A 26,333-nucleotide genomic window follows, 5' to 3' on the forward strand; every position below is an offset into this window, starting at 1 on the left:
AAGAAGGAGAGGAAAAATGTGGTCCACTGGTCTGAGTGCTAAACTGGCATGTGAGAGACCTGATTTTTAAGGCTTCTTTTCCATCATGATCTTTATGGGACCTTACCAGGGCACTTGGGTTTTCTGCGCTTCATTTCCCTGTGAGAATGTATGGAATGTTTGCACCACTGTCACCCATCCGGGGATGTTATGAAGATAACCTGTGAGATTTAAAGGGTGAGTTTTTCAGCTGCTACTGCATTAGTTCTGTTTCTGTATATAAGAAAGGAAAACTTTATACAAGAGCTATTATGAGGACTGCTGTGGATCCAGATTGGAAGATCCTCGTACTTCGGACACCTCAATATTTTCCTGGTGCTGTACAGATGTACATCCAACAGGCTTGGCAGCACTTTGAAGTCCATGTTTTCTCCCTGCTGAAAATAAAATTGAAGTGAAACAAAAACATACAATTCTTTTTCATTGTGCACTGAAAAGAAAACAAAAAACCCCAAGAACAACAAAAAACCCAAAACCAAACAAAAATACCAAAAAACCAAAAACCCCAAACCAACAACCCACTAGTCACCTCAAAAGGTAAATAATTTCCTCATCAACCAGTTTGTCTGTTTATGTGGACATATTTGGTGCACTGAAAGCAGCCAGCCTTCTGCAAGGCTCCAGGATATAAACAAGCACCACTCTAAAATCATTGTCACTGCCAGCCACTAAAGAACATAACCCATTGCTGCCTTGAGTTACCTGGTTGTAGCATCTAAAATACAGGTGTTCCCTAACATGTCCTGCCAAAACAGTGTGTGGCCTCTGGCTCTTGCAACACCAGATGGCTTGAAAAATAAATCTTCTAGGTACAGCAAACCTCAAACCGGGCCAGTGCTTTGCTCACTGGAGCTACAGAAATGTATAATCGGAGGTTTCCAAACTCCTCTGCAGACAGCTGGCTGTTCACACAGTCCTCACCCCTCCTTTTTTACCAGCTGCTAGTTACAGTTAAATGCAACTAAAAATACAGTAAATGCTCTGCTTGCAATTTTCCACGCAAGTCTGTCAGGTAGCTTGCAGTTGCCATCATTCGGTGGTGAATGGAGCAGGTTTCTGCTGTAAGCGTGTGGCTGGGTGGAGAGGCTGCCCATGAGGCTGCCTAAGATGTGGTTCCCACCAAGCACTCCTGTAAATACCAGTTCAGCATAATGCAGCTGATACTAACTGGCATCCCTGTAGGTGGTCTCTGTAGTGGGGCCAAGACGAAACGTGGTGTGGAGAATGAACGAAGTGCTTTTTCTCCCTAAGGGGAGTGCCTTCAACTGAGAGCAAAAGTGTGTTAGGCAGAGTTGGAAATGCAACTGCTGCAGCAGGTCTGCAGGTAAAGAATGTTCTTATTCAGGACTTTGGCAATACTGAAATCCACTGAAATATGCAAGATGCGTAGAAGATTCTGCAACTACATTTGACTGGTATGAAGTTCTTTAAATCTGTTTTCAATTCATTGCTCCAAAAAGTGCAAGCAACTTCAGTTAATATTGAATGTGCTTTTTAACCCAGATAAATTATTTTCTACTACGTGAAGCAAAGTAGTTGAAAATACATTATTCAGTGCAAAGTATCTTAGCTGTTCCTTGGCTAGCGTTTGTCCTACAACCTGTGTAGGGGAGAAAACTACTAAAATTTGCAAATATGAAACACCTCCTTTCTGAATATATTTAACATGCAGAAACCATTGCCATTATGGCATGAGGGAAACAAAGTACTTAATTGGGAGAGTTCAATAAATATAGTAACAGTGAGACCGCTCCTGGTTTCAGCGCAGGAAGCCTGCCCAAGCAAGCAAACAGTGCACCTTTAATTAATGGTTTCACCATTATTGAAATGGGATGACTCACTCTTTTCATTCAGATGCCCCCTTCTAGGGTCAAACTCTTCATGAAATCAAATCAGCTGCACCACAGCCCTCAGGCTCTGTCTTTGCTGGGGAGAGGGTTGTTTTCAGGGGGCTTCTTGTGCAACTGAAGAGGTTGGACTGGGATGCTGGGAAGTCTTCCACCTGATGTGTGAAGTGCTTTATTTGTGACCTTTGGGTATTAGCATTCCAACGTTGCTTCCCGTACAAAATTAGCCCTAATGTGTCCTATTTCATTAAAAGGTCTTACTAGACAAAAGGCACTGGAGCCCTTGATGAAGCACAGCAAGACTTTTCACACCTCCGGGTGGGAGGTGTTGCCTCTACTGTTGCTGCCACTACTTGTTCCAAGGCAAGATCAGTCTGTGCTGTACCTCTGGTAGGGTGCTGCATTTACAGTTACCTACCTCAAGGTAAAGAAGTAACTTGTTTTGCTAGGGATTGTGTAGCTTAAAATTGTCATTCACGTGAATGCGGTCCTGGTAAGAGATGAAATTTAAGTGTCGGACTTGGTTAGTCAATGACTTCACTATTTACCTCATTAGCCTTTGGATGTGGGGTGTGGAGAGAGCCTTTCCTTTTGTGTGACATGAGGATTGCTCTCCTGCATTATTGCAGTAACCTTGCCAGTGCCCTACTTGCAAAAGGGACTGGCAGAGGAAGAAGCTCAAGTCCTTTGGTGGGCCAATGATGGGACACCTCCAAGCCCTGGCAAAATAGGTAGTTGTCTGCGGCATCGGACTGTCCACCCACAGTCCTGTTGCCGACTTGCCTGTGCCAGAGTGGCAAGAATGCATGCTCGTTGAGGAAAGCCAGAGCATCTGGTGTCTGTGTCTGGTTTTGGAATGTGGGAGAGGTACACTTGGAAGTAGCAGTCACCTCCTGTCTCCTTAGTGCCAGCAAAGGCAGTGGCCCTGGCTTGCAAGAGCTTTCTTCGTGCTTTCTTCCCCAGCCAAATCCTACCCCTTCCCCTCACAGGAACTATTACGACCCCACCCCTCATCCTTGGGCAGCAAAATTCAGCTCTGCCCACATGTTGCTTTGAGCCAGCTCTGAGTGAGTGAGTGCATCATGATCGATGAAAGGTAACAACTTCAGCCAGCGCCAAAATTGTGGATCCTCCAAAGCCACTGCCGTGAGCCAAGACCTGACATGCCGGGAGTGCAGCCCAGGTTACTATAGCAAATCCTCAACGGTTTCCTGCCCAGCCGAGTCTTCTGGAGTGCCATAAGGCTTCTGGTTATGAGCGTTGTAACCTCATAAAAGCTAGAAAAAGAAAAAGCTTGAACTCATTCAAAGATTATTTCATACCACCTACAGTACTCTATGAAGTCAGACATGCTGTAACGTATGATTAATGATGCGTTCGGTGGTGAGTCACCAGGTAGTCTAGCAAGCACTGATCACTTTCTAACCAGTCTGTGCGTGGGAGTCCTTACCCAGCGACACACCCAAAGTGAGCGTTTTAATAATTTACCACATTCTGAGCTTGGAAGAGCAGTTTTTGTTGCTTAATTAAAAAAAAAATACTTAAAGGTTTTGCCATGCATTAGGAGAAAACTTTGATCGTGAAGAAGAAGATGGTGGGGGACACCCCAAAAACCTGTTATTACATTTTATGGTTACACCATCCAAGAAAAAGACTGGGAAAAATCTATTTTTAAGAGATGGGGGATTGCAGCTTTGTGTTCTAGTGAACAGTCATTTGATAAGATACATGAACATTTCTTGGACTGAAATCTAGCATTGTCCTTTCCCAAATGAGTGTCCCAAGTGCAAAGTGAGAGTTGTGGTTATTCTTATTTATTATCCAGAATGTTTGAGGATTGTAGGAAAAAGGCAGTATTTTCCAGGGAATGAGTAAAAATGAGCCTCTCTGGTTTGTGAGATGGTGGTGGGAGACATGGTTTTGATTCCTGCTGCAGAGGAGGAAATTGCACTTACGTCTCAATGTGATCTGGTATCCTTTCTCCAATAAAAATCGTAGTAAGAAGCCTAGGGAAGAGAAAGAGTGGGACAAACTTGCGTAATACCTCATCAGTTACTTTTGTAGCTTCCAACTGTTTTCAGCGCAGGGGATTTCCTGACATGAATGAATATGGGTCATGACTCTTTAGTAACCTTCAGTGGATCTTTCTTCCAAGTGCTTGTCTAGTCTCCCCTTGTACCTGTCTAAGCCTTTTGCTTCCACAACACCAGTAGCAACAAACTCCACTGATATTCTGTATGATGTGGGAAGAATTAGGCCTTTCTCCCTGTTTTGAACCAGTCTCTGACAGCTTCATTTGGTGCTTCCCAGTTCTTGTGATGGAAATGACCATGCCAGTCACTCCCTAACTCCCTGATCCAAGTCCCTCACAGACTTGTGGAGGTTTATTAGATGTCCGTTGGTCATCTTCCCTGGGTGAAGGCTTTCACCCTCCTCAGGTGCCATGAATTGTCCTCGTTGCCATCCTCTGAGCTTGTCCCAGTTCTTAGAAACCTTTCTGAGGCAAGAAGACCACGATTGCATGCACTAGTCAAAGTACTGGTGAACCAGGAGTTTATACACAGGTCTAACGAGGTTCTTTTCTCTGTTCACTTGCTGTTTCTTTCATGGTAATCCCTAATATTTGATTAGCTGAGCACTGAGCCAATGGTTTTGTGGAATAATCTATATGATAGTCCAAAGGTCTCCCTCCTAAGTTAATAATAAGTAATTCAGAAACCATCATTTCATATGTGAATTTAAGACTTCTTTTTCTTGCATGCATCCCTTTAGATTTAATCTGCAGTGACTTTCAGCTGCCATGTTATTGCCCAATCCCTCAGCCCTGTAAGAGCCACATGCAGTTCCTCACTGACTACTCTTTTCCCCAGTACTCTTTCAGTTGTGTATCCTCAGCAAACTTTCTTACCTCGCTGCTGCTCCAGATCACTCACAGATAGATCGAACAGCACATGTCCCGGCCTCACCAGTGGGATGCCTCTGTTGTGAGAACTGACCGCTTACACCTACTTTCTGATGCCTATCTTGACCTGCCCCAGCTCATCCAGTATTAGCTCTGCTGGGATCAAAGCCAGATGTTGCAAGCCCCCATTCAGGGAGGGCAGCTCATCCTTGTCTAGACTCCTCCATTTCTAGACTTACAGGGTGATACCACAGAGCGTGAAGCAATCAACACCTTACCCAGCCAGCTGGCTAAAATCTTTTGGGGAGTGCAGTTTATTCACCCATTTGTTATAAATGCATGTAAATGTGCAGGTGCTCGGTGCACTGAGATGCCAGTGGGACTGTCTATGCCGTGCAATATGGAAAAGCAATAATCACATACAAGTGCAAGCTCTGAATTAGCAAAGTGCAGTATTTTGAAATAGAGTGTTTTACCAGAAAAGAGCACACAAGAATAAATGACACTCAAAATTAGTGGTGGATTATGGGCAAAGCATGCAAATCCTCCCATGTCTTATTGACATGTAACTGATATGCGTCTTCTGGCATTTAACCAAGTTCCTCGGAAGAGCGTTGCACTGGATCAGGCAGCAGGATGGGCTGGCCCAAGTAGGCTGTTCCAGCTGCCTGGGAATTAGCATCCTGCCACAACCATCCCCTTCATGCCCTGGCAGCAGGATCTGCCGTATTTGAGCTGGGTCTGTGGCAGTGGCCAGTTAGTTCAAGCTGCTTTGCATTGCTGGGATTCTTTCCTGCAGCCTCGTTGCTGTGGAGCCCCTGATTGACAGCCAGCCTCATCTGTTCGCACAGATGACCAGACCACTTACATAGGGAGCTATGCCAAAGGAGGATTTTCTCTGTGGGAGAAGCCCAAGTGTTTTTATTTAATGCCCTGCACTGAGCTAAAGTGTTTTTTCTGCAACGTTGAGTGTCAAGTCCCACCAGCAACCCTTTTTGTGCTGGGTCAGTGACACACACAGGAGCAAATGTCCCTTAAGGGAAGTTAAGCTGCAGATAGCTCCGATGACTTTGGAGATGGCTGTGAACTTCTGGTCCCATCCCACACCTGGTGTCCCCAGCACACAGCAGCTCTGATGTGCCCTGCTGCTGCACTCCTGGCTCTTTGCCCTGCTAATGCACCAGTGCCAATCTTCAGTATCCCTCCCTCACCCAGTTCCAACAGAAATGGGTGATGAAGGATGCCCAAACCCCCCTTCATCTTTTTTTCCTTTCCCACCACCCAAATTTTCCAGATGTGGCTGCCACTAGAAATAAGCGGTTGAACGAGCGCTTGTCTATGGTGACTCATTCTTGCCCTGTAAGGAGCTCTGCAGAGGGTGTGGATGCGAAGTCTCAATACCTCCTTGGATAGCCTGCAATAGTGTCAGGTTCACTGGAATGAAAAAAGCCTCCAGCTCCCCCCAAAGCAGCAGCAGCAGCCAACTTCTGCTGCTCCTCATCTAAAACATATTTGGCAAAAAGGAGACCCTCGTCATGGTTTCCAGTTGCGTCAGGGCAGTGAACTCACTCCTTTCCCTGCTGATGCATGGGTGGGGGTGGGTGTCCGCTCAGGTTTTGTGTTCTGTCTCTATACAAAAATCTCAGGCTCCCAGTGAAGGAATGGGAAAATTGCAACCAAAGGAGTCCCACTGAGGGGCTACAGTGAAATACGGGTGATTCATCCCACGCAATTTGTCCTACCTCTTGAGAAGTACCTTCTACCTGACCATAAGGAAGCAAGTGAGCAAGGGTATCTTTCTCCAGCACATGTCCCTTGGAGGCTGCGTTTGTTCCCACTTGGGATTTAACACTTCTTCAGCTGGCATTAACGTGTGTTCCTTGCCTCACATACTGTTTTCACATGGGCATTTGCTTGGACAGGAAAGCCAGGGGGAAGGACTCCTGCCATGCTTATGCATGGCTTTGGGTGATTTTTTTTCTATGAGGAAAGGGACTAGGAATTGTGAAAAGGAAGGTTTGGGGTTTGGTTTTTGTTTTTCTCTCAAAGGCACGGATAATGTGATGGGTGGTACTGGCTGCATTTCACCGGCAGGGCTGCATTGAAGTCTGCTGAGCACTGGGCTGTCTGGGTTTATTTGTGTTATTGTGCCATTTCTTGCCCTGGGCTGTGGGAGCCAGGCACATGTATCTCTGTACATTTGCATGAACGTCCGAGGGAACTGTGATTTTTTTTTGAGGCTCAATATATCTGTTTTTCATTGAGGCTTTTGTGGTTTTGTTTCTTTAAGGAGCCTTGGTGAAATTTTGTGCTTGCTTTTTTGTCTTTAGGAGAAATCCCAACAACATAGACCAGACCACAATTGGTCAAATATGAAATACATTCAGCAAGCGTTGTCAGTGCAGTAAAACAAAGTTCCTTGAATGAAGCCATCCCTAATTTACAATAAGTTATGCACTAAGTTTATGTATCACTATGTTATCAGGGACACAGTGGCCATATGGACCTAAAGCTGTTTAGTGGAGAGCATGGTTTGGTGTCATGGTTTCACCTGAGCTTTTTTTTTTTCACCTCAAGTTTTTTGCTTTTCTTTTCTTTCTAACTCACCAGCTGTTTTTCACCCATAGCTGCCCCTCTAAGGGTGTGAGTGGATGAGCGGATAGTGTGGCCGGACTGCAATCAAAGAAATATTTTGAGAGTCCTTTCAGAGCTCTTTAAGGAATCTGGGCCGGCTGTGAATGCTGGCTTTATGCAGCACTGTTTTGAAGTAGGAGTGAGTCACTAAAAAACAATTTATGCTCTTTCCATGTTCAACTTTGACTTTATTAAGAAAAAGAGAAAGAAAACAAACACAATCCCATTCACTGCTGAAATACACATTGATCCCTTAATCCTCAGGGAATCGTTGGGAACTGCTTCCTCCTCAAAAGAATCACTGTATTGACGCAACATTTAATTGTGCAATTACACACGCGTATTTTTCTCCTCGGCTTTGCAGAGCAGGTCTCTGTGGCTGGAATGCTAATCAGAAAGCAATTGATACCATCTTGCGGCACACACAGCCTGAATGCAGCCTCCTGGCTGGCAGCAGCCCTTAGGTACGTACCTTCATGGGCCTGTCCCAGCCTTTTCAGGCAGGAAACCAAAGATGGGAATCACAGCCCAGCAAGGTCAGAACAAGGACTGAAATTTGGGCTGGAGCTCAAAACTGTGTTCTGTGTCGGTTTGCCGTAGCTTTCCATGGTGGAAGCAGTAGGCTCTGGCACCTGTCCCTCCTTGGCACTGCTTGGGCGCTGTGGCTGGCAGGTACCAGCAGGGACTCTGTTCAAACTTCCTCATCTGTGAGCTGAAAATGTTACCTGTCTGCAAATGCCTGGTCAGTGGCCTCTGTCCTGCTTCTGTGCCACTGCCTGATCTCTGCATGGTGCACGTTCCTTTGTTTGGATTGAATTTTTCATGGAAGTTTTGCTTCAAAGCTACTGGGAAATGCTCTGCATATGTGTTTGTACATATATATATGTATGTATATACACGCACACATACTTGGTTGGCCAGGCCCTGCTTTCCAAGATCTGTGTTTGCTATAAACTCTGCCAGGTTTTTCTGATACTTTGTGTGTGCCACTTCTGATTTCAAGGGATTGCAACACTTGGGACAGAGCTGCAAAACATCACTTCCAGGAGCTGGGGAGCCTCTGGGAGCCTGTGCTGCCGCCTGTGTTACTGCCTTACATCTTGATTCAGAAACTGAACGCTGATTGCACTCGTTTGCCTCATACTAGTTGACCCTGGTGGGAGTGAGTTGTGAAGTAACATAGAGCATGTCCTTGCTTTGCCTCACTCAGAGAGCATGGTGCATTGGGATTTACAGTTACCTGCAAGTAAATACAGAGGCTGGTTAAGCATTAGATGGAAGAAATGCAACCCCTCTCCGTCTGGTTTTGCATGCTAATATTTTTCTTTGGGTTTAATCTGTTTACCATGACATTACTATTAATGGTTTCATCATCAGTTCTGCTTTCCCACCAGCGTTAAAGATGGAGTTTCCAGATGGGCAATCCTAGCTGTCAGTCCCTTATCCATGGCCACAGGCTACCAAGTGAGCCTTGTACCTGGCCTTGCCATTGGTCCAGTGGCAGGTGTGCCCTGGGCTCACCATCCCACTTTTTGAAACCCTTTAAAACTCTTTGAATGGATGTTTTTAATGCATCCACCACACTTGCCTAATGGCCTCAGGAGAATGAAAAGAGGAGGTTTTTGTTATGTTGTTAACCAGCATTTGGCTAATGTTATGGCTCCTGGCCTCCAGGTCCCTCTGCTCATGTTTTCTTATTTATCTGAAAGCTTTAAGTCAGGGCAAGCTGAGGCTGCACCTGTTGGTGAAAACTAGCAAAAACTGCTCTTCCTCCAAGTTCAGCTGTTTGCTCTCTGCAGGTGATTGCTCTGCACCCTCCTGGCAGCAGGACCTTGGGGCACATCAGTCCAATGCAGGACAGGGTGATGCATTTTGTTCCTCCCTTTCATGGCAAGGTTAAAAACACATGAAGAAGAGGGGGCAGCTGCGATCTTAGCTGACAGCCTGAGAGGAGCTTCGCTAGTGGAAAAGCCTAGGGAGGAGCATGGAAGGCTGCTGGCAAAATTCAGCAAGGGACTCTCTCTCCAGATGCAAGAGAAGCAAAAGAATGATAAGTAAGATGCTGAAGTACACAGATAAAGTTACCTGAGTTATTTTGCCCATAAAGCCCAGGATGGCAAAGGTTCTTAACCTCTATTAATCAGCAAGAAACTGGAAGAGGCCGCACAATGACATCAGCTGCTGAAGCTGCTGCGCCCTTTTGCTCCCTTTAATTTAATTGTATTAATCCTGCCCACGTCCTTTTTTCTTCCACGCCACTCAGGAAATCTGCTGCTGGTTTTGGCAGAGCTCACTCTGGCTTCACGTGGCTGCTTTGCAGACAGCCAGGAGGAACGAGAGGGAGGGCAGGAAGGGGAAGAGGATGCGAAAATGTCCCACGGGATCAACCTGCTTAATGTGCCTCATTTGTCTTACTAGTGCCACTCTGGGTACCTTCCTGCTGAAACTTCCTCCTGATAAGCCAAACAGGCAAAACTGAATGCAGCAGGACTCCCATTGATTTCAGCAGAGATGAGATTTCAAGCTTAAATTTAAAAAAAAAAAACGCAAACAAACCAAAAACAGACAAGTGCCTACGAGCCAAGTCTTGCACAGCAGGAGCTGCCAACGCAGTGATCGTTCCTACCCTCAGCCTTTGGCTACGCTGAGGGGTTGGCATGTCTCAACTTTAGGCTTAGCTGTTCTGGTTTGTACCCCTTGTTCCTCATCAGACCAATTAGAAATAAGAGCAACAGCTTAGCCCTTGGTCCTCCACTTGCTTAGCATGCAGATAAGGGTCCAGCAAGCACAACAGAGGGATTATCAGTGCTAACTCCTGTCTGTTTTCTCTGCTGTGGCAATAGCATCACCGTACCCCTTGCCAAAGCACTGTTCCCCAGGGCTGTTGTGGGGTGCAAACCCTCCTCTGCCATCTTGCTGCTTGCTGGACTCCTCCAAACCACCACTGTCTCCTTCCCACCTACCTCCGCAGGACTGCGGCTCCCCTCCCAGCAGCATCCAAGGGTGTGCGTAGAATTTTCCCTAGTGCTGGTGACACGAGCAGCTATAGTTGAGGGTCTGGCAGCATCATTCCAACTTCACCAGTTGCCCCAGCAAATGCATTGGCCTCTGGCCTCCTGTTCAGCATCATTGCAAGAATACTGTCAGGTCAGCCTGGTGGTGTTTGTCTTCCCTGCTGCCAGGAATAATGATTCAGCACATGCACGCTGGTTTTAGCACTCATGTCGCTTTACATGACAGTGTAAACATTTCTGTGTCTTCATATAAGAGGAGAAGACACCATCTACAGTCCCTCACCTACCCAAGGCCCAAAACAAACATCATGGGGAGTTCAGAGGTGATGATGTGTCAGGGCTTTAGGAAAGCTGCCCTGCGTTGCTGCTTTGTAAAACAATTGCTTTTCACTGTTTGAGTGGCAGGATGCATCCCACTGATGCTGTTGTGGAGGGGCGGCACAGGAGATGTTGTCATGCATAATTCATGGATTGTAATGGAAAAATCAGAAAAAAAAGAAATTGAGATACATCAGAAAAAAAGTGAATGACCTGCTGTGTTGATATGGCATTTTTTATGACCCTTGGTTTTACTTCATCTTTCTTAAACAAGCAAACAAACAAATGCAAGAGGTGATTTCCTGGACACAGATGTGTTATCTCCAATTCCAGAGTTGGTCCCTGCCATGGAGGACAAGACAACAGAACAGCTAACCCAAGGGTTAGCTTCATCACCTTTCCATCAACAAATGATAATGCTTAATATGTGGAAAAAGATGAAGCGCTTACAGAAAGCTGTGGCTAAGGAAAGGGATTTTCAGACAATTTTCAATGCTTCGGGCATGATTTTGAGCTCTAGATGTTTATTGGATTTCTCTGACTTCAGAGTCCAGCATATAAAAAGCCACTAATCAATTACAGTGAGCCCAGCTTTTCCCAAATATGTAAAATATCAAGGTTCTCCTTTCCCTTTCACAGCAATGAATTATCAGTCGTATTCTTGCAGTGAAGTAGTGCATCATTTGCTTACTGGTTTTACAGGAGGATCCTTCCCTCATTACTTGCTGTAGTTCTTGGATCTGGAGAGTAAAATATATTTACATTGGCATATGGGAGTCTGGAAAAACCTCAGGAAAAGATAGGGCTGGAAAGGAAGACTTTCTGTCCAATGAAAATTTGTGATGTGTTTTTTCCATATCAGAATGAAAGCTTGAAAGATAGAAATCCCAAAAAAACATTAAGCCAGCTGCAGCTACTTATTTTGGTTATTTTATACTTTCTATTTTGTTAGTAAATTTACTTTATGTTGCAATGCAAAGTAGAAATTCTGGATTTTTTGGATAAAAATGTGGGTCCACAAAGTTGATTTCAATAGATTGGGAACTGTTTGGCAGATAATTTTAAATCAGAGAGTGGCAATCTGCTGCACTAAAAATAAAAAATAGCGATCCAGTAAATGACTAATTTTGTGGTCCAGGGGAATTAGCGGAACAGCTTGGCAGATGGAAGGCAGCAGGTCTAAATTACTGCACTAAGTCCATTTGCAGGAAGATATTATCTGACTTTGTTGTTATTAATAATAATTAATGAGAATTAAAATATTCAGCTGGGATTTTTGCCATCACAGTTAGCGGGAATACGTGTGTGTGTGTGTATGTATTTGCTCTTTGATGCTTTTCTCAGTTGTTTGCATCTCAATCCTTGACTGTCTTGCTCTGGGACTTTAATAATACTCTAGAAATTATTTAGGCTGTACCTTTGTCTAGCACAGAGGAAACACTAGGCTTTTACAATTAGTGCTGCTAGTTATTGCACAAAAAACATATGCCATGGTCTGACAAGGAAAGCAGCAGTAAAAAGTCAGGCAGTAAGTAGTCCTTTATCAGCTGGTTTGTGGGGAGCATCAGTTGGCAGCTTGCAGCTTGCTTTTGCATCCTGATTTTGCAGCAGAGGTTGCTGGAGATGCAGGGACAGTACAGTTGCCTCTGAGTCTGCATGGACTCATATGGCTCCAAAGCCTTCTCTGGTGAAATCCAGGTATTGTTTGCTGAAGTCCAAGGTGCTTTTATGTCAATGCCCCAAACAGACCATGATGGCCACTTAGTTTTGTCCCTCCTGTGACACCAGCCCTTGGTGTTTCTGCTGGGCATTCCCACCCAAAACCTGTGTCCTGTGGTAGGTTTTAAGCACATGTTTTATGAAACTCTTTGGCTAGCCAGGATTCCCATGCTGGGAAGACTTTTAATGAGCTGGTTTAGTGGATAATTGCTCTCACTGTTAAAAAGAAAACATGCTTCTCCCTTTGTTTTCAGCTCGACTCTCCTGAGTTTCAGTCTTCCAGCCCTGGACTTTGCTCCATCTGTGTTTGGCAGAGTTAAAGTCCTTCAGAGTCTGAAATCTTAAAGCTAGGAGGAGTCATTTCCTAATCTTCTCTTTGAAGAAGACAGTAATAATTGAGGACTTATTATTGATTCTGTTGACTTTTACATGGTTTGTGTTTGGGTTTTTTAGATAAGTTGTAGTTGTTCCTTTTTATAATTATAAAACTACTGTTAATAATTGCCATTCACTGGGTCTAAGTCTAAGGTTGTGGCACCACTTTCGTTAAAGATCCAACCTTTGGGGCTCTGATGGGCAGTTGAAGGGGTGCTGATTTGGTTTTGGGTACCTTTGGAGAAAAGTAGGTGCATCAATTAAAAGTGCTGTTTGCTTACCTCCTCAGAAGGCTTGGTAAATCATGTTTGTAATTCTTACAGCTCCTTTTCAAGTGGCATTTTATCTCCAGTAGTTTCAGTTTTGGTTATAGGCTGGGCTGTATTCTACCATCCCTAATCATCTCGAATACTTTCTTCACTTTCCTTAACTTCATTTGATTTTGCTGAGAAATTTCATGGAGTGAAGTGATACTTAGATGAATGAAACTGGGGATTAGGTGGATCCTAACAAGCAGTTGCTGCGCTTTCCATGGGAAGATTTCTAAGCTTCATTAAACCAAGAGGAGCTCTTTTCCCCTGGCATTTACAGATGTAAAACCATTGTATTATACTGTATTATTAATACAAATGATAAACTATCTTGATGGCAATAGCCATCTTATGGTGAAATGTCAAACTGTGGTCATATCTAAAGGCCCAATGAAAGGATGTGGGCTCTTTTATAGCCTTTTGTACTGTGACTTCAAGGGGATTCTTCCTCATCCAAGTGACCAAGCCACTGCAGGACAGAGGAATAATTGTCTTGTTTATGCTGTTTATCCACTTACCTGTATTTTTTCTGTTTGCAGCATTTTTGTTCCTGTGTATGTCGGGCTGGTGGGAAATCTCATAAATATCATGATAACAATGATTTGGATCCCTTTGCAGTCTAAACCAAAGTCAGACCATCATGTGATGGAGCACAGTAAGTATTTAGTGTTTCTGATAAATAGCACATGAACAGGGACAGGGGACTGACATGCCGTAAGGACTCTGCTAAAGGACTTGGGGTTGCATTTAAGAACAAAAAGGTGCCAACCTTGAAATGCTGACACTTCAATGCCTAAGCTGTGGTTCTGGAAGAATATTATTGCCTACCTGCTGACCACTCTGCTGTGCAGAGTTGCAGGCTTCCAGCCCAGTGCTTGCCGCACATCTTAGAAAATGTGAACGTGGAACCCTCACTGGGGGTTGGTTTGGCCCAGCATGGGAGGCAGTTCCACTGTCTCACAGGGGTCCTGTGCATTCAGACCCAACACCAGCTCCCAGCCTCCTCTGTCGGCAAAAAGCTGGTGCTGCAGAGACTCACCTTTTCAGAAAGGTGGTGGTGAGCCTAAGCAGATGGTCTCAGAGTATCTTGCTTCCTGCCTCTAACATGTATAAATAGAGTATTAATCAATAAATCATCTCTTGTAGGAACATCACAGACCGGCAGTGTGTTTAGCATCAGAGAAATCCTATGCCTGATGAAGCTTCCAGGAGTAATGGAAGTTTTCATAGTCAAGGTCTTTGCTGGACTTCCCGTAGGTAAATCTCACCCATTACCTGTGATTGCTGATGTATTTAAAATAAGATGACATACCCTGTAGACCAAGCTTATCTCAAGTTACTGAAAGCATGTTGCATTTGATTATGGAGCAGTGAGGATTCACCTCCTAGCTCGATGCTGGTTACTTTCAAATGCTCTCAGCTACATCGGGTCAAAAGCCCGGGACTTAATGTAAAACAGACTACTTGCCACAGGCTGCTTCTGCGACTTTTGGCAAACCATTTAATCTCTCTACCCCATTCCCCTGGCTGAAAATGTTTTTCTTCCTCTTGTCTGTCATTTTTGTTTAGGCTGTAACCTCTTCAGAGCAGAGGGAAATAATCTGTACTCTGCCAGGAACACTGAGGTTCTTCCTGATTTTACTGAATGATTTTAAGGGGTATGTTTACCCTAAATTTTTTCCGAACAAATAAAACTATTGCTGGATGAAAGGCTGCAGCTGCTTTAACTGTTCACTGCATGCAGGGGAACCACAGAATGTTTTTTCCCTTGTATGTTGATAGTGGTGCTTGTTCTTCTCTTCTTTATACATTCTGCTCAGATTTTTTGTGTCATGGTAGGAACCTGCTGCTAACCAAAACCCACCCCAAACCTGTCTGTTTCCCTACTCCCTTTGAGTCAGTTGCTGTCCTGGCATAGTCCATGTCTCCCAGTTTGCCTGGTTATATGCATCCTTGGTCACAATTTAATAATCTTTAATTTTGCCTATCCTCCAGCTTCTTTCCGCCCCCCCCACCTAGCTTGTTTAAAGACAAGCCAGCATGACAGCCTTGTTAGTGGTGGTGTAAGGAAAGAGTGGTGTTCTCTGTCCTTCCACACAGAGAGCCTTCACGGCTCTTTTCCCGGTTAAATCTAAAAGTGCAGTTTCTCTTGGTTACACTTCCAAGGATTGAATTTTGTACGCATCAAAACATGCTCACATCATGCATCTGAACAAACTAAGGCAATTCGCTTTTGAATAAGTATCCTAAGAGAGGATTTAAGGTACCTTAACTTTTGTATTTTGTATCTTTTTCTAATTCATCTATGTCCAGAGAAGCCCTTGAAGTTTAAATAAGATGAAACATAATTTACAAATTAAGTTCTAATTTGTAAACTTTAAAACCAGTTTACAAATGAAAGTAGATTAGGCTGTGGAGAGTGGCTGAATCAGAAGGGGATGGCATTTCTGGGCTTGGCCAGGTTCCTCTGTTATTCCCTGCTAAGGTTCTGGGGGAACAAGTCCGACTGGAGCTGTAGAATAGCATGCAGGGAAGTAAAGGACTTCTGGGAATTTTTTTCTTTTTTTCTTTTTATGTGTCGTTGGCATTGGGTGAGATCAGTAATGCCAGTTGGTCCTACCACCGCCACTGGAGACAGGATACAGTCTTGATAGACTGGTAGATTGTCCTAATGGTGAACTTTTTAGATTCTTCTGAAACTAAACTTTTAAAATTTTATTTTTAAAAGTATTTGTAAAGTGTCAGCATTTCACAGAATGAGATAGTCAAGTGATGTTTTAAGAGGGTTTTCTTTGCTGATTCTGGCTCATTTCTCAGCTTAAGGTAACATTCATGTCTCTGTTTAAAAATGCCATCCCAAGACCGCATCCATATGTAATCTGCACAATAATTTCCTGTGCGCTCTTCTTTTTCCAAAGGCCGGGTGAGATGTATTTTGTTTTAGTTGTCCCTGCTGAAATGCAAATTCTTCCCTGTTGCAGAAGACATTCTTCTTTTACCGTTGCACAGCAAAAAAGCCCACCCAACCAAAATAAACATCTGCCCAAAACTGCAAGGGAACTTCTAGGCAAAGAGGACGGGAGAGTGAAGCTGAGAGTTAAGACAGGACATAGGCTGATAGTCTGTCACTGAAATGGCTGGAGTATTTCAGTAAGAATAGGAATGGATTCATCTGAGACACTCCTGCTGCAAATACAGTCCTTGCACTGCAGTGAGGAGTGATCAGAATCCTAGTGACTCCTCTTTGCAGGTGTCTCTTCAGGTTACTGACCATACAATGGCAGCTGAAAGGGGATTTGGCCATCACCTACTTCTTGCAGCTCACAGCTGGAGGCTGATCGCCTCATGAGCTCATTTACCTTTCATCTCCTGGCTTCAACTGTATAATTAATTAGATCACCCAAATTACAGACTGTTCTCTATTTACTTTGTAAACAAGTTTGTGATATACACAGAGAAAATCTTCTGTTCCTTATGGATCTCATTGTTGTCTAAAATTAGCTTGTTTGAGACTGAAAGAACCTCCCCAGGAGGGCTACAGGGCTGGGAACCTCCTCCCTGTGTTGCATAAAAGCAGAGACACGGGCTCTGTGCTGCTTGCAGGAGGTTAGCTGCCAAGGGACGGATGGGCAGCAGACGGCTCCAGCACGGCCAGATTACATCCTCAGCTGACCTGGGAAAAGCAAGTCTCATTGCATTGCGGTAGATAAGAGACAGAAAAGAAAACAGGAGGATAAAAATGCCAAACATACCTCTTACCGACCAGAAATGACCAAGGCCTTGAAAATACTGATAAATAGCGTCTTGTGTGAATCTTTGGCTGCCTAATCCTTTGGAAAACCTGGTTTTAATCCAATTGCTTTAGCATCCACATCCCATTTTTAAAGGGACTTTCTTTCACATGCAGAGCAGGATTTTGCAGTGGGCTCTGGGGCTCTGCATCCCATCATATATGCAGTCCAGGGTAGGAGGGCTGAGATGGGCTCCCAGAGGCTGTGCTCACCTTTTCACATAGGATCTTGGTAAGGATTGCTAAACTGGCCCTCCCAAAGCCATGGGCTGCTTTTAGAAATGTCATGTCATTTTTTTGACAATACAGTTTGCACTCCTATGTCTCACTGGTGTTTTTTCTGATCTTTATAGCATCTCACAAACCATTTATCTGCCTTCTGCTCCATAACCCTAGTTACTCATCCCTTTGATGCCATGTTTGCTAAGGAGTTCACCCCTTATTTAGACCCCTCACAAACAAGGCGAGGTTTTTGAGGATATTTTTTGCTATTTTCCATTTTTTTCCTGTTGAAAACCTGAGCCTTGCCTTGTGGATTGAAGCTTATTCCAGCAGCTTCTGTGTGGGGTTTTGGTGCCCCCAGAAGAGCCCTCCCCAGGGTTACATTACTCACATGGCTGCACTCAGCTGACCTGCAGCCTACCCAGGTGGGACCTGCTGAGGTCTTTGTAAGAAATGCTTATGCATATTCAGAGGAGCAGAAAATCTTTTGAATTCAATCTGGTACTGCCCCTGCGTGTTTCACCAAGAAATGTGTTGCCAGTGGGAGAGATGCCCTTAGATGCTGAAAGCGGATGGAGCACAGGGGGTCTCCCTTGTGCAGGTAGCTTTAAGTGACCATGCAGGCAGGGGGAGATGACACCCATCTAAAAAGAGACCTTTGCATCTCCAGGGAAGCTGTGCAATGTGTAATGCTAATTAAAGAACACGGCCTATCCCCCTGCTCCAAAAGAAATCAGCTCATGTGGAGGAGAAAAATCCAAATCTGTCTTAACTTGGTGAGGGATTTCAAAGAGGAAAGGAGCTGTAGAAGCTGGCACATGGTACCAGGAAGAAGCAACAGGTATGTAGGAAGGTTGAACCCCTCCTAGGTGGTACCTGCAGTGGGGTAGCAGGATGAAGGGCGAGCACCCGCTTCAATCTAATCTTCCTGCAAGTGAAATGAAGTGTGGTTTTTCTTTCATTTCTTCACGTGTGCCTTTTATAAACATGTGCGACTCTGTTGCCTCGTTTGTATGTTGTGAGTAAATACTGCTATTTGCACGTTACCTTAAGCTGGCTTGGGCTAAGAGTGATTTCAAAGTAACTGGGTAACAATGGAGTGCTCTCCATGGAGGGGTGTGGTGAAGCCATAAATCTTCACAAGCCCCAGCTCCCCAGCACTTTCTTCAATTATATGGAGAGTAGCAGAGTGGGGCACTCCTCCTGCCCCGCATCCCTCTCCCCCAACAGCATGGGGCCAGCTGGGATGCAGCTATCCCCATTAAGGGGATTAAGTGGAGTTCAGGAAGACTTTGTGGCAGGTCCTCCTGGGGTGGGAGGGTGGTGGTCCCTCCAGGCAAAGTCTTGGGTGCTTGGAGGGAGGCCCTTGTTGCTGCAGGTGCTCCACTGGTAGCATCACCATTGGGCTGCTGGATGCAGTGGAGTTGCACTGGTTTGTTAGGGTGCAAGTCCTCCACCACATTTTAGTCAGCAATTTGGGATCACTCTCCTCACACTTCCAGGAAATGCCAGCAAATCCTTCCCATAAAGTGGGGTTAGTGACTCACTTTGCCAGGCCACAAGCTGTCTTCTGAGTCCACACACATTGCCTCCTGGGCTCTCTTTTCTTCAGGAAAGAGAGGAATGCAGCTCCCTATTTACCCAGTCTTTGTACCTCAGAAGATCCTACAACAAAGGGACCCCTAAAGGTTGTCTGCTTTCTTCTCCTCTCCCCAGCAGGATCAGTGCTTTCTGATGGGCACATTGTGGGGGTGTCCACATGCAGAGATCCCCAGTTTCCTACTGTCTCGGTCCACCTCAGGTGCACAAGACATTAGGGGAGGCAGCAGCCTCCTACCCCATACCAGCCCTTTGAGAGTAATGTTTTGCCGCAATATTTTTGATTTAGTGGCTCTTTGTGTACGAGGGGAGCAAGTGTACATGTGTCTGTATTTGTGTATGTTTGGCATTGGGGGAAATGCACACTATTGTTTTTTCATGTGAGATTAAGCGAGTGGGCATTTTATATTATGCTTTCCAAAAATTGCCTTAATTGAAAAGCAGACCCAGCCTGAGCTATTTCTGCCTGTACTTTCCTGGCTGCCTGTGTCAATACTGCTATCGGTCCAGGAGAGTGAGAGATTTCACCTGCCACCAATGTCACTGCCGAGGTGTGCAGTGAAACGCTGTATTTAGGCTGATGTCACCAGGTTGTTTCCCAGGCAGTGTTCCCCATGGTAAAAATCTAAATTTAGGCAAAAGGGGAGAAGAATCCAATCAGATTATTTTTATGGTTACGGTCTTGTCTGAACAAATGTTTTCTCGCTGCCTTAATGGTTAGTTTGGCTTTGGTGATAAAAATATTTACCAGTTTATAATAAACAGCTGAATCTACAGCCTACATAGTCACATTATTTTAAAGATGAAAGTAAGGAGGATAAAAAAGTTAACATTTAAAGATTAAATTACTACACTGACTTTGAATAGGATTCTGCTCGTGTTTATATCCAGTCCTGGTAACCCCAGGGAGAGCTACTGACACATACTGGAGGTGACTGGGAGCAGGGTCTTGGCCAGTATATGCAGTGCAAGTATACTGATGTATGCTTTTCATTAACCCTCCCTCTAGGTTTGTTCCTGATTATGTTTTCCATCATCTCTATGGATTTCTTTGGCTTGGAAGCAGTGGAGTCTGGATACCTGATGTCATATTGTGGTGTCCTTCAAATGGTAAGTGAAGTGGAAGTCCCCCTCTTGCCACACTACTCTTTCATTTGCTACCTTTCTGACACATGCTCTCCCAAATCCAGGCGTATTATCGGCAGGCAAATCCTACCTCTGCCATGTGGCACTTGGCTTCAAAAAACAAAAGTGATTCCGAATCTATTCTGTTCCTTGGAATGGGAAGAAATCAGAGCAAGAAGTATCCTGAAAGCTGTCTTCCCCTTGTCCCTCTTTGCAGGTCTTTAAGCTGTGGAGCTAAATTTCCTTGGACCGACATGTCCTGGTTTTTGTAACAAAGCTTACATTGAAGCTGAAGTGCGTTGACTCTGCTTTTAATTGGTGCAGGTTAGCTGATTTACATTTACTTAGCAGCACCCTGTAAATTTACGTAAGTAGACAGTCCTACTGGCGTTTTCACGGATGCCTTCAGTGTCAAGGAAGGACTCGTTTCTGCTGTGTGGAAACAAGCACAGCAAGCTTGTAATTTTAAAAAAAAATTAAAGATGGGCAATGGTACATGATTAGGAGACTTGCAAAATGGGTAAGAAGGAAAAGTCAGCTGAATTAGGCAGTAAGAGGGCCAAAAACATATCCTGTAATACAGGAGAATTTTCCTTTTGGAGGAAAAGGAAGATGCTAATAATTTTGTAGAAAAAGTAACAGATGGTTATAAGCAAGCCTCAAGGTAGGAATGCAAGTTAAGCAATATCCTGATGCAGGGTGGTCTTGTTATTAAATCCACCTTCATTTCCTGGGCATTGCTGCAGAGCTCCTGTGGGATCTGGAGGAGCTTCTCATTTGGGAAATGGCAGCTTTAGTTCCTGCCCTTGTGATTTGGATTTGGCATAGTGTTACTAGTTGCTTGGGCTCTGCTCTGGTCTCACCAAATCTGGGCACCTTGGACACCAGCTGATGAGCGTGGCCGTACATCAGCAAGTGGAGCCTGCAGAGTAAACTGGCTGGAGCTGAAGAGCTAGTGCCTTTGCCATGGCAGTTCTGGGAGCGTGGCTTTGGACGAGCTGTCGCTCACTCCCATGAGCTTAACATCTGCTACCAGCTGGATGCACCCTCCCATCCAGGCTCATCAGAAAGAAAACAGTTTGCTGCTCCACATCATGGAAATGCCGTGACAAATGGGGTTATCAGCAGCTGCTTTCCAAAGCATGCTTCTGATCCAAACTCCACTGCTAATAGAGACTTTCCCTATGTCAGCCTTTGTATGCCGGCTCCTAGACCAGGGTCTGCAGGAATCACTCAGGTTTTAGGGGGCTGAGTCACCCTCTGCTATCTTCTTCCCCCTTTGAATGTAGAGGGACTTCCCAAGAGCTATGCTCCTAACTTAGACCTATCAGTTAAATCCCTGTTATATATGTCTACACCGAAATAAAATTTGGGATTGCAGCATGGATATGGTGTGCTTGTTTCAATCTGGCTAATGTGGGCAGCAATAGCACAGAAAGTAAAAACAGCACTTGTACAGCCGGGACAGGATTGGCTTCGTGTTGCTAGATGGAGTTTGGATGCTGCTGTTAGGTCCAGGATATCTGTCTTCAGGACACTGCTGTTAAGTCTGGGATATCTGTCTGTCTTCATTGCTATTGTTTCCCAGGTTAGTTTGGTTGAAACTACTGTAGATAAGGTTACCTGTGCTGCTGTGCTGGTGCACCCTATGTATAGATACAGCCCTGGAAGATGGGAATTATAGCGTTCACTCTGCTTCCTAATGAATAATCAGATGTCAGTGCTAACCAGGGACCTGCCCCTTCCCATAGTCACAGAGTTTCATCCTGCAAAGGCCAATCATACGTATTACCATGCTCTAATCCAGCAGTGGCCTACAGGCTCAGGTGCAGCATCTGCTTTGCTGGGGAGTCTTTGCCTTGGGACATTTGGCACAGAAACTAGCTTTTGTCAGCCAGGCAGTTTTCTTTCATCTATCTGTGCAGTTTCTGTCCATGTTGCTATGCATATTCTGTAGCACATGACTCTGGACATCAGAAATATAGGAAGAGTGAAGCGGTCATAGGGTACAAAATTCATCATGATGCTGCATTGGGTTTTGCTGTCAGAACACCAAAAAGGAAAAGGGAAACAAATGCTTTATTTTTTTTAAAAGCTCAGGACATGTGATTCCTGGTGGCAGCAAAGCCATCTTGCCTGAGAGCTTGTAATGCACTGCTTTCTGCTTTGTTGCTTGTTCTTTCCACTTTATTACTGGCACTTCCAAGCTCTGCTCTGGTTTATGCAGGACCAGATCTTCAACTGGTCCAAACAACACTCTCATAATCTGGCTTTTAAATGATTGTAAAACCTTAGAATTTGTGTCTTTACTTTCAGATCAAGTCTCTGTCTGGAACCACCCAAAGGTGTCTCTTGCAGAGACTGACTGGGTTAATGTTTTACAGCTGCTTGCTGTTGGGGTTCCTTCAGTGGAAGGTGTATACAGGGAATGCAATGTGTGCCAGCTCTGCTCTGCCGAGTCCCAGAGCTGCTTGCATGCCTTCATCTTGCCTCAGCTGGCATTTCAGATGCATTGGTTTCTGTTATACAGTGAATTGATACTGCTGGAGATATAACTGCAGATGAAAGTGCAAGCAAATTCCACCAGTCTGGATGGGTGAACGATGATTAATATCTGCTGACTGGCTTCCCCACTTCACTGAGTAAATTATAGCTTTATTCATAAGGACTATAATGTTCTTTTCAATGAATTTCATCAACCAGATCCTCAGCTTTGATTTCTCATTCCTCAGTTTGCCTTTCCATGAGATATTGTGGGGGTTTTCCCATTCTTCTGGCCTTGCTCTGAGCCAGCCTGTTAGAGGAAATATCTCCCTCCTGTTTCCATCCCTCCCTGGACCTGAAAACCGGTCACGTTTAAGGACTTTTATAGGTGGGAGCAGATGTCACAGAAATGAAGGAGAAAATTAAAATCGAGCCATGTTCTGTTAGCTTTAAACCTCCCTGTAGACATTGAACACAGTGCCTGGGCAGTGCAGGGCACAGCCAGCTGATATGCCCAGCACCGTGTCCCAGGGTATCGCCTGCTCCCAGCACAGGTTGCATGCGCTAAGCAGCTTCAGAAGCACACCAGGAATAGCACAACGAGCAAGGTTTAGATGAGCCCGTTGCTCAGCTCTTTCCCAAAAGTCTTGCACCAAGAAAAGCATTGCCTGATCTGCCAATTCCTGCCAACTTTTAGTAACATTATTGCTCTGTGTTATTATAGTTTCTACTTTTTAATGAGATCGTCTAAAAATGAACGTCTGCTTCTAGCACAGAAGGTGATATTGCAGCCTCCTTTCCCAGCCCGATCAGTAATCCCAGGATGACTTGAATAGCAATGGTCTCTTCCCACTTTCCTCTCCTGCCCCATGGATATTATGCTCCAATTGCTTAACCTAATTTTTCAGCTTCTCAGCCTCATTTAAGCTACTGTGGTGAGAAGCAGCCAATGCACTGTAAACATCTGTTTCTCACAGTTCCTCCCATTCAAGCCAGCTGCAGAGCACCTAGTGAGGGTAGCTGGAATGCTTTAGGTTAGTCCACCTAATTTTCAGTAGGCAACCCAAGTACTTTGTTGTTGGTATCTCAAACACCTCTTTGCAGGGGGAGATCAGCACAGAAACACTGACCCTGCAGGAGGTGAGGCGTTTGCCACCTTTGCAGATGGAGGATGTTAGTGAGCAGCCCAGCTAATTCAGGTAGCTGTCCCAAGAGATCCCATCTGGAACTCCTCAGCCTCACCTCATTGTGCTTCACAGAATCACAGAATCACAGGTTGGAAGGGACCTCAGGGATCATCTAGTCCAACCTTTCTGGGAAGAGCACAGTCTAAACAAGATGGCCCAGCACCCTGTCCAGGCGACTCTTAAAGGTGTCCAGCGTGGCCGAGTCAACCACTTCCCTGGGGAGATTATTCCAATGGTTGACTGTCCTCACTGTGAAAAATTTCCCTCTCGTGTCCAGTCAGAATCTCCCCAAGAGCACCTTGTGTCCATTCCCCCTTGTCCTCTCCATGTGACTCAGTGTAAAAAGGGAGTCTCCATCTTCTTTGTAGCTACCCCTTAAGTACTGGTACATGGTGATGAGATCCCCTCTGAGCCTCCTTTTCTCAAGGCTGAACAAACCCAGTTCTCCCAGCCTATCCTCACATGGCCGGCTTCCCAGTCCTTTGATCATCTTGGTGGCCCTTCTCTGGACCCCTTCCAGGCTGGTTGTCCACATCATTTTTGTATAGAGGGGCCATCCCATCTTGTCACTTTATGATTCTGCAGGACACCAACATATGGGGGGTTGCCTCATGCCCAGCCAGAGAGGCTCCCTGTGGTCTTGAAAGGCAGATTCGGGGCTGGTTTTTGGAGCCCAGGAGCCTCGTGGGCTTTGGCCGGCCACTCCCCAGAGCACCTGTCTTGGTTGCTCCCTTGCTGAGCATCAGCCCTGTCCACATGGGAATGGTTCACAGCACTTGTCAGCAGGGAAGTGGCTCAGCTGGTGCTGGTGGTGGGTTTGTCCTCACAATGCTATGCATATAGCACCAATGACCAGCGCTCATGGCATGGGGCATCCTCAGCACCCTGTTCCCTTTGCCAAGTTGGTAGCCCACAGCATGGTCACCCTTCACCCCAGTGCTGGTGGTACATCTTCTTGCTGCCACTTGTACCCCTGCATGGAGACATGAGTGGCTCAAAGTAATACATATGTTGATGTATTGTTGTAAAAGTTGCAATGGGAGTAACTGCCCATGGGGAATGGGGGCGTCCTGGCTCTCTGGATGAAGGAGCTGGTGCTGATTTATTGTTTGTGGTTAGGCAAAGAGCATCACCTAACAGCAGAGAATATTGGAAAGTGTGGGGCAGGCATAAGTGCAATGAGGGTGGGAAGGGGGCTCACCTCTGGGTCGGAACAGAGCCAAAGAGGTCAGAGAAGGGTGTGTGGGAAGGCAGTGTCACAGGATTGGGAGAAAGAGCTGTCTGGTGAGAAAACAAAGTTGTCATTTAGAAAACGAAATTCAACCAAAGCTATAGCTGGCTGGTGGGGAAGTGAAAATAGCAAGTGGAGGATAGTTTGAGCAATCCAGGGCTCTGTAGTGATACTTGAAGCACCCTGATAGCGGGGGCTGTTTGATGAGGTGGGACTGTGCCAGTGTAAATTGAGGAGGAGGAGTCAGGTGGGAGATAATGAAATGAGGAGGGGAAGGCAGACAGTAGGAGGGGTACCTCTGTGCCAGGTGTCTTGCATTGCAGAGATTCCCTTGCTTATGATATATCTGAAGAATCTTTATCTGATTGCTGGTGGGTCTCCAGGAAAGAGGTGTAAGAGCCTGTCAGGGATGCAATCCCCCTGTCTTCCAAGGCTGGGTTTCCCAGAGTCCTCTCATCTCAGAAGTCATGCAAATGAAATTTCCCTCAGAGTGAATGCCTGGGAGTGTGAGATGCCATTTGCTTTCCCTCGAGAGAATCATTAATTTCATAATAACTTAAAATAATTTAACTTTACATAATGGTCAGGAGTGGACCTAGGCTCCAGCTTTTTTTCTGGGCACAATAGCATGGAGAACTTCCAGGCATAGTATCTGCCTTGGAAAATGCCGCTGGGGTCCCTGGTTGGTATCTACAATCACATCTGATGCTTAGATTTCAAACCACGGGAGGGGGTGGGGGAAGCTTTTCTTTAAGAACTTTTTCTCCAAAAACCAAAGCAGAACACACTAAACAAAAACTCTAAGTGGGACAAAGAGGTAGATATTTATTACCCTAAGGATCAAGAAATCATAAGACATCTGTTCTATTTACTGTGTTTAAATTTGTATTGTTATACAAACTCCACCTCTAGCTGTGCAGCTTCTGGAGGGACAAGTTGGTACAGAGTGATCATGAAAAGATGAGAGAGATTCCTGGAGGAGAGATTTACATTGTGTATCGTCTTATCACCAGTCTGTCCCTCTTGCTTTTTTTTTTTCTCCTCTTCACAGCAAAGGAGATGATTAAAGAGCCAGGGATTTAATTACAGCCAGGTATGCCTAGGGGGAAAACCCACTTGGTGAAAGGACCTTGCAAAAACAAACAGAAAGTTCTCCAGTTTCCTGGCTTTGAAGGATTTAAATCTGTGGAGGGGGGCAGACTGGAGGGGGAAAGCAAGCTATCAGGCTGGAGTTTGCAAAACATATGGTCCTCTTCCCCGTTTGGCAAAGTGCTGCCTTCAGCAGTTTGGTCCTCACCATCAGCTCTCCTTCCAGTCCCTGCACCCTCCTGCTCCTCTGCAAGACCTAAACTACTTCTCAAGCACTTTATGGCATTACTTTATGTCAGTAAACCAACTCCTTTTTCTCCCACCCCAGGTTTTGCACCACCTTCAGCCCATGCAGAAAAGCCTCGTGATTTTTGTTGCCTTCTGCAGTCTGCCCCAGCCAGTGCCCACCTGCGCATCGCACCCCAGCTGGCACTGTGCTCACCCTGG

At 45.2% G+C, this 26,333-nt stretch overlaps 1 protein-coding gene across 2 annotated transcripts in view; it reads left to right on the top strand.

The window, feature by feature from the left end:
- SLC67A1 (solute carrier family 67 member 1) overlaps positions 1-26,333 on the top strand; it is a 63,980-nt gene that overhangs the window by 24,391 nt on the left and 13,256 nt on the right. For both annotated transcript variants that reach the window (XM_075094582.1, XM_075094581.1), the window contains exons 6-8: positions 13,699-13,814; positions 14,306-14,416; positions 19,780-19,880. In XM_075094582.1, coding sequence (XP_074950683.1) covers positions 13,699-13,814; positions 14,306-14,416; positions 19,780-19,880 — 328 coding nt within the window. The remainder of the gene's footprint in view (positions 1-13,698; positions 13,815-14,305; positions 14,417-19,779; positions 19,881-26,333) is intronic.

Source organism: Phalacrocorax aristotelis, chromosome 5, assembly GCF_949628215.1.
Source record: "Phalacrocorax aristotelis chromosome 5, bGulAri2.1, whole genome shotgun sequence".
Classification (NCBI taxonomy): domain Eukaryota; kingdom Metazoa; phylum Chordata; class Aves; order Suliformes; family Phalacrocoracidae; genus Phalacrocorax; species Phalacrocorax aristotelis.